At 43.4% G+C, this 12,387-nt stretch overlaps 1 protein-coding gene across 1 annotated transcript in view; it reads right to left on the bottom strand.

Annotated features, from left to right (window-relative positions):
• bsh (brain-specific homeobox) overlaps positions 1-12,387 on the bottom strand; it is a 96,644-nt gene that overhangs the window by 51,617 nt on the left and 32,640 nt on the right. The window contains exon 2 of the mRNA XM_068227132.1: positions 6,938-7,070. Within this exon, the coding sequence (XP_068083233.1) occupies positions 6,938-7,070 (133 nt within the window). The remainder of the gene's footprint in view (positions 1-6,937; positions 7,071-12,387) is intronic.

Consider the following 12,387-nt stretch of genomic DNA (forward strand, 5'->3'; position numbering starts at 1 on the left):
ATGATATGATGGATGTGAGATGATGTTTGTAACACGGAAAAAACATTGAAAACTGGCATGATAAATACGTCGATTACAATTAATGCAGAAGGGAAGACGTTCAAGTCATTACATGCCATCAAGCAGCAACGTGCCGAGGTAGAGTTGCAGAAAATTAACTACAATTTTCTACGCAAGGCTATTTTAGAATTACTTGACTTACCAATAGAAGGTAGCTATGTTGTTCATGTATCAGCTAGAAATAATTTTATTTTCTTGTATAAGACGTCTTTAATTATCTTTTTTTTTAGAATGCCCAGTCTCAATAAAACTGACATCATTGGCTATGATGGGTGGATACTTGGTAGAATTGCCGAGGACAACGTACAGTGCTCGTTTTGTCTAGAGCAACTTTCGGGTGTCAATACCAACAGTCTAAAGATGTATCTAATTTAGTCACAAGACCGAGGCACATTGCGTTACCCATCGAGAAAGTTCGTTTTATTCTTGAGAAATATTCTTAATTTCACTTCGCATGCCATACATATGTACAAAATGCAATTACGTACCTACTTAGAAAATTTAAATTGTTCGTTGCTCCCAAATTCATACAAACATGTATATGTGAGGAATGTAATCAGGAGCCACTCCTTTACATTACTGCAACGAAGTTCCTCAAACCAATACTTGGCAATCATGCAAGAAATGTTACAAATTACATTGATTTCGTGAAGAATTTCCTGACAAAACCTCTGAGTCGGTAAGTACTAAAATTATGGTTCTCATTATGGAGCAGAATATTTACAGGTATTTAACGTTTATTATTACAGTAGTTGTTTATTGAAAAGTGAAGTTAATGTTTTATTTTTCCCATAAGTGTGTCATATCTATTCATTCAATCAAAGTGTGATGAATTATGTATCCCCGCCTAATAAAACTCTAACGGTTTAACAGGTTTAAACAATGCGATCTAGCGGTGAATTCTCAAACAACGCCGAGCCGTTTATCAGAACGGTTCTTTCACGGCCTTCTGAGTGTATAACGTAGGCAACCGTTCAACGCACCCATCTACCAGATTATATAACTTAACAATCTCCGGTTTAGTTTGAATACAGAGATTAACAGTGAATAAGGGACGTACACCTACAAATTCTGTATTTCCTATAGGCTGTTCATGATATCATGCAAAGTATTTGTTTCGGTTTGAGATTAGTATAAAAAAAGTTTTGGTTTTAAAAATAGATAACATTATACAGATAAGTTAGTTCTCCAGAAAAATAAATACGAGAAGACTTAAGTAATCAGCCAATCTTATTTGAGCATCCGGGAGATAGTGGGTTTGAACCCCACTGTCGGCAGTCCTGAAGATGGTTTTCCGTGGCTTCCATTTTAACACCAGTCAAATGCTGGGGCTGTTCCTTAATTAAGTCCACGGCCGCTTCCTTCCCACTCCTAGGCCATTCCCATCCCATCGTCGCTATAAAACCTATCTGAACCGGTGCGACGTAAAACAAATTTAAAAAAATATTTTTTGAATAAAATAAGATGCATCCCCTGGCGCTACTGGCCCCGAGGGGCATTGGCCGCGACCGCTGCTCAATCTGAAGGACTGCAGATTATGATCTGACGCGTGGTCAGCTCGACGAATCTAATAATAATAATAATAATAATAATAATAATAATAATAATAATAATAATAATAATAATAGTCTAATAATAATAATCGTATGGTCTCAGCTGCCATGTGCACCATTGTGTCACCATTTAGGCTGTCTGCGTGGCGGTTTTGAGTTTCCATTTTACCCTACTAGATGGCAGAGTATACCGGATCCCTGTTGGGTGGTCCGCGGCAGAGTTTTAACTAATTTTGTAGAATAAACACCAAATGTATCATCAGATACATTTTACGAGCGCCATCGTACGTTATGCAGTGTCGAATGGACTTTTCTAAACTCAAACTACCTCTGTCGGATTTGAACCCGCGATTTTGGAATTTGCAGGCCGATACTCTACCACTGCTCCACAGAGAGTCTTATTCGAACGGTAAAAAGGGTAAAAAACGAGTTACAGTGAAGCATAAAATCGTCATCTTGACCAATGACTGTTCGGCTACTGACACGAAGTTTCCTAATGCTTCGTTTAGAATTGTTGTTGGTTTTAAATCTGTATTTTACCCACGTAGCTGTAAGCTTCCAGTCAGGAGATGGGGGATAAAGTCCTATCATCGGTAGTGTGAAGATGGTTTATCACAGTTGGTTATTACCCTACACAGCAAGGAAATGCTGGGGTTGTACCGTAACTAAGACCGCGGCCGCCTAGTTCGTAATCCTTCACCCTCCCTACCCCTTTGTCACCGGAAAACTATTTGAGTTAGTGCGACGTTGAATCACTAGCAAAATAAATAAAAAATGACTGATTTTATTGGGTTGGAGAGGAGTGGTCGTTCACACACATGATGCACAGTAAAAGGTCACACCTCAACTCTCTCCCGTACTTTTTACAGAGTGAGGATTTGTGACGAATCACATCTTTGGTTTGCCAACGGCCGTAGCTGTGTTGAAACACCGGACCCCGTGAGATGACCGAAGTTAAGCATTGGGCGTGGTCAAGGTTTGGATGGGTTGCCACGCGCTGTACGTGGCGGGTAAGGAAATGGAGGAGCGGAAAGGAACTGGCCACCCTACCGTACCTAAACTCCGGCTCAGGCACACCTCTGCGGAGGTTCGGACCTGCCTTCGAGAAGAATACACCCTTAACTTACATCCTTGGTTTAGTGTTTAGCGCTACTGGCTAAATTTCGGGAGGCTATGCAGTCTGAACCCAGCTGTGCCGAGAATTTGATACTAGTTTAAGGGTCCAATGGAACGCACAAGGGCAAGTGCAAAACGTATCAACTTCAAAATATCGTCGCTGCCGGGACAAAACCTCCTATGTGCAATACTTTAGCTTAGAACTCTGGCCGGTAAAGTTCTGTCATCTAAGGTGCAATACTGTGTGAATATCGTCAAGGCATTCTCGCTCTTCATAATGTATGAGCTGCGGGTCAGTATATCTCCAGAAATATTATCACATAAGAGGTTTTGTCCCGGCAACGATGATATACAGACCTCAGTCGAGTAAATTGTCATTAACGTAACGCCGACTCACAAATCACTCCGTTTGCCTCACGAAAGATAACCACCGAGCGAGTTGGCCGTGCGGTTAGGGGCGTGCAGCTGTGGGCTTGCATCTGGGAGATAGTGGGTTCGAACGCCACTGTCGGCAGCCCTGAAAATGGTTTTCCGTGCTTTCCCATTTTCACACCAGGCAAATTCTGGGGATGTACCTTAGTTAAGACCACGGCCGCTTCTTTCCCACTCCTACTCATTCCAATTCCATCGTCGCTATAAGGCCTATATGTGTCGGTGCGACGTAAAAAAGCTTTTGAAAAAATAACCACCGAGTAGCCCACACCAAGGGATCCAAGGAACTTGCGGTACAATTGCTGTAAATCTATAGGCTAATTTACCTCAAAGTCAGGGTTGATTATATTTTCAATTTTTTGAAAATACCAGATATCATTATGAGAGTAGTAGCCTATCTACCCAGACTCAGAATATTTAGGACTTAAATTTGCCAAAGTATAAGGACGTGATCCCTGGATAGCAGGATGGTTTATCTAACTCGTCGTTAAATAATCAGATCAATAAATACAGAAATCCTTCAGACAACGAATTCATAGTCGTAATTTCACTAGAGAGAATTCACCACACACAGTCGGTATTATTATTTGTGAATAAAAAAACTTCGATCATTCATTAAAATACGATAGCATACATGTGAAAACAGGATGGAAAACCCGACATTTAGTTTTCTACCATTAGGCTAGAGTTCTCTCTCACTCCTTTTATAACTAGTCCGAACGGTTCTGATGGACTCCAGCAACTGATCAAATTTTATGATCCTGCAAGATCTAGGCTATTTGTATGTAATCATTTCATCTAATACCAATGACCCAGAATGATGAAAGTGGGAGTAAAATTCCACCGCAGGTAGTAGTGACACTGAGGACAGTGGTCCGTCAAATACTAAGTTACGGCATGATACGGAGTATTTTCAGAGAGGATGCTAGAGAGAAGTTCTGAATAGGCCCATATTGACGAGATGTCACTGCGTGAGACTATGACCAGTTTACAAAATAACCGTCTTGTGAACTGTTCCCAGTGTGTCGTGAGAGCAGTAAGAATGAGAGGGAAGGCTCTGCTTCTGCAGTCAAGAGGATCATCATGACGAACAAGCAGTGAATTCATGGCACACTCCATGTCATTTACAGCATGCACCTCGCCATTGGTGTCTTCGTTTGAAATGTTGTTGTTAGCAGTTGGCGTAAATACAAGTATGCTGGCTTCAAGTCTGTCTCAGAGAGAAATATTCCATCTGCTTACAGATTACTGCCGTATCCGAGTATGATGAATCCCTACGCGGCCCACATTTTGGAGACTTCATTGGAGAGTAACGGATTTCCATAGGCGATAGTGCTGATCGTCCGCCTCTGTGGTGTAGTGGTTAGCGTGATTAGCTGCCACCCCCGGAGGCCCGGGTTCGATTCCCGGCTCTGCCACGAAAATTTGAAAAGTGATATGAGGGCTGGAACGGGGTCCACTCAGCCTCGGGAGGCCAACTGAGTAGAGGTGGGTTCGATTCCCACCTCAGCCATCCCGGAAGTGGTTTTCCGCGGTTTCCCCACTTCTCCTCCAGGCGAATGCCGGGATGGTACCTAACATAAGGCCACGGCCGCTTCCTTCCCTCTTCCTTGCCTATCCCTTCCAATCTTCCCATCCCTCCACAAGGCCCCTGTTCAGCATAGCAGGTGAGGCCGCCTGGGTGAGGTACTGGTCATACTCCCCAGTTGTATCCCCCGACCAAGAGTCTGAAGCTCCAGGACACTGCCCTTGAGGCGGTAGAGATGGGATCCCTCGCTAAGTCCGAGGGAAAAGCCGACCCTGGAGGGTAAGCAGATGATGATGATGATAGTGCTGATCGTCTTGAGGAGTTCTCGACCAACGCCTGTTCACTTGCCGGTAACAACCTACGAAATTTTTAACATTCTCTGAAGGTCCACGTTTTGAAAGCTTCAAAGGTTTAGCCTACCTGAAAGACTTGGAAGGACCTTTGAGAATCCTTCTTTCCACATCAAACAACACAACAAACCAAACGTGTCTTCGTTTTAGCCTTGAACTATCATTACAGAAGAATGACTTCGTTTCTGTGTACAGTAGGGCTATATATTATCTGACATTAAAATGTTGGAAGTGGGACCGCTCTTGTGACCCGACCGTTTGATCTCCAATTTCCGGACAGGGTAGGATATTCACACAATTACATTCATTTCTTCGTTGGGAGTATGATAACCGAGATATATTGTCGCTAGCTTCTCTCCAGGTTGCTTGTGGCTGGAAGTTCGGCCGACGCACCTGGATTTTTGAAATTAAATATTTATGTTTCAGTAGTTCAGATTCCACGTAAAACTGGAAGTACCATGGCTATGACCACGATATCGACGGTCACATAAAACCACGAAGTTCCTTTATTTTTTAAATATCTTCATTTTCTTTGTAGATCTGTCTATAAGTAGGCCTACACCTAAATTACCAAGAATCCACTTGACCAGACGTCATCACGCAATTGCTCCAGGGAGCCAATGTTACTTGCTCCGCTCGGGACGGCTGTCAGTCACGTGACAAGAGAGCAGCGGACAGGCGGGTTGCATACCGTGGCAGTACTGTACTTGCCGCTCGGAAATGTTACCATATGAACAACAGCAATGAAATACATACCAGTACATAAATAAATCATTTCTGAGGAATTGTCAAACATTATAATATAAATAGAGTTGAGTGGGGTAATATGAAATGTAGGCCTACTTACATCCTCAAATATGTTTTTAAGTTTTTCTAGTGACGCTATCCTTTCCCGGCCTTCATATTTATCATACGTTTTGGCGTGACACAAGGAACAACGGTGCTGCAGATTAAAATTTTAATGTGATTCAATATTTTATTACATATTAAACATTTTGTGTGTTATTTTCCTGAAGTATCAAATACTCTTCTTCCCAAGAAGGTTTGAAACTTGTTGGCGTCGAGGGCCTACGCTGTGCTGAACTCTCTTCCATAGTAAATGCGACATTTACCGACTAGGCTTGAACGTCGTCTGGTGTGAGGATAAAAGCGGGAACACACTACAGTCACCTCACATGAGTTCACGCGTATCGTATCGCAATCTAACCTGTCCAGAACCATGCGCTATACCTTTGCGCCACTGGTCTGCAGTATGTACTTCGTCGTGCACTTCCCCTACTTGCTCGCTAAGCTGCTCTCGTTCCTCAAGAGCGGGGAGCAAACTGTCACCGAAGGCATTTCGCTCTCGATTGACGATGCCTGCACTTGGCAATATCAACAACCCACCATGAGCTTGATCAGATTCTGACTATTAGACATTTAGAAATAGCTGCAGGGAGCAGTTTGTCCTAAAGTGATCATAACCTAAGACTTATTTCATAACATTACTTGAAAGTCAAAACTGAGTGCTTCAATCCTGGGTCCAGATGACGTCCAAACAGTCATGAGATGTGACGTATTTGATCTCACTCCTTCCAAGCAAGTGTCAACATATTAATTTATTTCAAGATACCACCCATCTGTAAGTTCATCTACTAAAATAGATATTACGACAACTTACGAAACATTTCCAAAATCAAAGTTTCTTGTGCCGATGAACAGAAACGTGCTAATCCCCTGAACGAATTGGCAACTACAGCAGTAATTAACATCAGTCCTGCCTGTACAGGAGAATTGAAGCAAGAATTGATTGTGGCAATGCTTCCACTTATGGAGATGAAGTGCAATGTTTGATTTATTAAACACACAGTTCATTCTAGTCGGAGTATCAGCATTATCTACAGTTATAGCCGACTTACCTGGCGATAGGAAGAAGGGCTCGCTCTTGTGGAGATACGGATGTGCTGCCGGGTGGAGGTATGTGGTGGGAAGCATTGAGTAGCCATCAGTGAGTACGCTGCTTCCGGACAGCATCGGAGTGACAGCGGGCACCTGGAACAAGACATTGATCAACTCAGAGCAGGATATACAGGGTGACCCAATAGGCCTTTAACATTTGACGAGGCAGTAATACTTCACGGAATATTGGAGGTAGAGAGGTAATAATTGATACACATGATAGGCATGACATGCGGTTTTATTGACACAAAGAGGCCAACAGGTGGCGCTGGACAGCAACACGTCAGTGATGCCGCATGAGACCCGTGTACGGTATACAATGAGCTGTCGTGAGAGAAGGCATCAAATGCGCCTGCAATCGCGGCATCTCGTAATTGGCCTCCCCAGTCCTCCGACCACAGGTATTGTTGATGAATGACGGCCGACATGTTAAGGCTATGTTGTAAAGAGCATCGTCTTTGCTAAACCTCAATTGTTATGCTAATTACTCCTTGTGCATCATATGAAGCACCATCCGTTGGTCATTAGAACATAATATGAGACAATATTATACCTATATATTTTATTCATTCAATTGGTAAAATAATCTAACTCATAATTCACAACATTAAATTAATCATATTTTAATTTCAATTTCTATGAATGTGCATGTGTAATGGATTCTTTCCGGTAATATGCTTTCAGCGACCCGAAAAATGACACGTCCAGGGGGATGTAAGGCGTGAGTGCAGTGACTAGGTAGGCAGATTATCATAACATTTTTAGTTTCACGTTAATATTATACCTTTTGATGAATGAACTCATATTTTCTGTCTTTCTGTCTTTCTTCAGAACACTATAAAAAGCTCACTCAAAAATGTATCAGCGGGCGAGTTGGCCGTGTGGTTAGGGGCACGTGGCTGAGAGCTTGCATCCGGGAGACAGTGGGTTCGAATCCCACTGTCGGCAGCCCTGAAGATGGTTTTCCGTGGTTTCCCATTTTCACACCAGGAAAATGCTGGGGCTGAGACTCAATTAAGGCCACGTCCGCTTCCTTCCCATTCCTAGGCCTTTCCTATCCCATCGTCGCCATAAGACCTATCTGTGTCGGTGCGACGTAAAGCAAATAACAAAAATAATGTATAAACGCTAAAAAGTGCTAAATTTAAGACTTCAGAACGCAAAAATAGGCTATTAGCAACCCTACAAATTAAAATCTTTCCTGTAGATATTGAATGGTTGTAGGTCTCCGCAAAAGAATGGAACAAAAAAGTGACGATGTTAATTACTTTCATGTTCTTCTGGTCGTGACTATTGTTTTAAGAGGAAGTACAACTAGGCAACCATCCTCTATATAACACTAATCCGAGAGAAAAATGGAAGGGATCCCACACGTCGAGAAATGAAGGTATGGGCCAAAGAAAGACAGGGGTCACGAAGGGTATGAAAACGAAAGACTCCATAGGCCTTAGGGACCTAATACCACCGGAGTCGGAAGTGACCGAAAGTTGACCAAGTCAGGTCGGGTATGATAGATGAAAGAGAGGAGCCTGGCACAAGTAAGTGGAAACAATGCCAGGACACAAAACGGGCCTGTGGTTGCCAACCTACGCTCCCAAGTTAAGAGCCCCTGGGGGTTTCATGTTCTCGTGTAACAATAATATTTACAGGTTCTTACTGAAACAAATGGATTAATTTACCGCTACTGAGTGATTATTGAATTTAAACATAATAAGCGAGAACTTAAGCCTGGACATATTATACTAAAATTACGTTAAATGTAACATGTTATTTATGATTGCTTCTGACATTTTATCTAGCTATTTAAAGAATTAGCTTTTATGGGACATGTATGTGGACTCTCGGGTCGATGAAAGCCTCGATTGGGCCTGAATGTCACGAAGGAAATGCTCTGAAAAACTGTAAATAATATTACGGTTCAGTTTTTCGAAGCTTGACATGTCGGACTTGTTTCTAAGGAAACGTACAAACTTATTATTGCCACAAAAACGTTTTAATGTATGAGCTTATAATAGACCTACTTGCGATACATACCTAGTAATCACTGTTCATTGAGCGTGATGTACCGCCTACAGGAATGAGGTAGTAACACTACTACAGCATTTTTATTCCCTTAAAGGAATATGTGTCCATAATAGAATGCCAGAGCAGGAGTTTCACAGCGCACTTCAGGTGGGAAACAATATAATATACGAGAGAAACTTAGTTATTTTTTTCTTATGACCTTATTCCTTAGTGTAAGATCTGGTAGGAAATAATGGGTATGGGAGAGGCCTTCATTCTGCTCTATAGTCACAACACATTCGGTGCATAGTCAACACCAACACACGACAGAAACATTCTATTGTTGAACAGGTCGTTTACTGTGCAGTCCGCTTTCAGTTGATATAAGAAGGGTAAAAGAGGTTTCCGCTATTCCCCGTTCACCCAGCACGCGTCCGTAAGGATTCCGGGGGCGATCAAGTGTGCTGACTCTCTGGATGGTTGCCACGGGTGATGGCGGGGAGGGGCCATCACTACGGGGAAGCCTGCTGCGATCGCGGTTGGTACTCCCCCGCTGTACTTGTTTATATCGTCGGGGTGACAGTCAAACTCGACACGAGGTCACTGCTCCTCAGAACAGGGGTTTTCCCTGTTCGGGGATTCAGTCCCGAGTGCCGGGAATGACTCAAACTTCGGGGATATTAGCAAATTCGCGGGATGAGGTGCGCGTCCGAAAGGATTCCGGGGGCGACAAAGCGCATCGACTTACTGAATGGTCGCCACGGGTGATGGCGGGGAGGGGCCATCACCTCCACGAAAGCTTCCTGCGTTAGGTCAAGGAAGCGTAACACCTTCATTGTATTTGGTAGTGTTCTTGGGGTGACAGCCGAACTCCAGACGAGGTCAAGGACTGTGTTGATCTGTTTTGAGGATCACTTCTGCGACCGAGTCGCGGCGACGACTGGAGCCTCGGAGGCATCAGCAAAGAAGTGTTGGGTACGGTGCGCATCCGAAAGGAGATAAAGCTCACCCTCCCACTCTCTGAATAGTAGCCATCATTGAAACTTGCTGCATTAGTCAGCTAGGTCAAGACTGAACGAATTCTCCTTGGTTAATTTCTTGTGCAAGCTATGTTAGCGGAGTGGTTATGTCCTCATAACCTACTTCCTTTGGCTGCGAGACCACTGGTGTCTTCCAGCTTGCTCCTAACTTCCAAATTGTTGTCCGAAAACATTCTGTGGGCAAAAAATAAAAATAAATTTGCTCTGAATCTCTAGATCATCCCCACAGGTAAGGGCGTGGACCACCTTCACAATGTCCGGCTCCATGGCTAAATGGTTAGCGTGCTGGCCCTTGGTCCAGATGGTTCGATTCCCGGCCGGGTCGGAGATTTTAACCTTGAATGGTTAATTCCCTTGGCTCAGGGACTGGGTGTTTGTGCTGTCCCCAACATCCCTGCAACTCGCAAACCACACATAACACTATCCTCCACCACAGTAATACGCAGTTACATATACATGGCAGGTGCCGCCCACTCTCATCGGAGTATACACATCCAGCAGCATGTTATTTAAAAATCACGGAACAGACTGGGATTTTATAGGGAGATCAACGAGTTATTTGATATTTTATCATACTCCACTGATTTTATGTAAAATCTGTAGACTACATTTGAAACGTCCCTTCATTTTAAATATTTTAGCTCCATAATTTTGCCTACTCTACAAAAATGACGGAGAAAATTACTATTTTCGGTTACCATAGCAACTTCTCTCGCTGCTTGTCAGCAGGGAAGTAACGTAATGCCCTTTTCGTCATCATTCCTGTAAACTCGGGGTTGTTCGTTGGGTAAAAGGCGAGAGAGACGTCAAGCTGCCATTCTGCGGGATATTTGCGGAATACCGTTGGAGGCTACAATCATTTTCGAATATCACTAAGGGTGGCTGTCAATATTTCAACAGAACCGCAGAGTGTAGTCCATTGGCACAAACAGTGGTCATATGCGAGCCAAATTTTATGATTCTAGCTGCCACATACGAATGCGAAAAATAAAGCCATGTGTGAAAACTGTACCCAAATTTCACGCTACTCATACTTTTTAACTCAATCAAACGTAAAAATAGAGGAGATACGAGAAAATATCATAGGATCAACCACGTAGACCACTAAAAAATGAGTCTGAGGATCAAAACTCCCCAACGCGCACCTTGCATCAGGAAGAAGGTATGGGGACCTCCCCGTAGACTTTCTTGGATCTATCAGTCATTTATCATTGCCCCAGAGGAGTGCGACAAGCTTCGGCAGCCGGCGTATTTCCTATCCTCGCTGCTAGATCGGGGCTTCATTCATTCCATCTCTGATCCGGTCGAATGGCTGGAAACAGGCTGTGGATTTTCTTTTCCTTACACCAATCCCACGTTGAGGGATACATTCACTATTTCGTGTTTCTGTGGTAGTTTGTAGTGCGATGTGTTGTATGTAGACGGAGATGTGTATTAACACTCAGGCCTCGAGCTAGAGGATTTAACCAGACGAAGTTAAAATAGTCGACCGAGCCGGGAATCAAGCCCGGAACCCTCTGATCCGAAGGCTACTAAGCTGACTATTCAGCCAAGGAGCCGGCTCAAATAGATATTTTTATTAGGGTAATCGAAAAATATGTGTGTACCTTGTCCTGCGTGAACATTACGCACGAACTGAATAAATAACGATCATCGGACATTCAGTCCATGACTACTGCTCCTCAGGCAGAGGGTAAGAGATACCATGGCATCTAAAGTCTGCTTGAATTTCTCTCACGGGTCAGCTGGTTGAAAATGTATTTGTATGAGTGCTCCCTCAGAGACAATTATGCTGGTACAACGGTTTAATTAACAGACAGAGAGACAGTCAATTAGATGAATTAAGGCAGGTTAGAGCAGCACAGTAATTGCCTGGAGCTCGTGTGTCCATAGCAACGTGCTAATAGTGGAGCAGGACCAAAGCCTACGCAGGCCAGTGCCGGGAGGTTCGGAATTTGGTCCTCCATGACAGGGCGGGAAAGATCGTCCGTCCAGAGATAGTTTTAACGTAAAATATATTTTTTGGAGGGCCTACTTCATCAAAAGGACGAACAGTCGTATATTGCATGCGTGTATTTCGCCGTGATCATAGTGGTTTGTTAAGTACAACTTCAGATTGTTAAAAACAAGATTAGTATTTACACCATGTAGCCAAAAAGTCTTCGGACATCGCACCGAACAAGTTCTGTAATAACATAATGGCGTGTGACCTCCGAAGAGAACTAGTTCAGGTCTTTCGACGCGACCTGCGCGACTATGAGGAATTTTAATGACGAGTAGAGGACACACACAGCCCTCGAGCCATCATAATTAACCAATGAAGATTAAAATCTCCGACCCGGCCGGAAATCGAACTCGGGACCTTC

This window comes from Anabrus simplex, chromosome 1 (assembly GCF_040414725.1).
Source record: "Anabrus simplex isolate iqAnaSimp1 chromosome 1, ASM4041472v1, whole genome shotgun sequence".
NCBI classification, from domain to species: domain Eukaryota; kingdom Metazoa; phylum Arthropoda; class Insecta; order Orthoptera; family Tettigoniidae; genus Anabrus; species Anabrus simplex.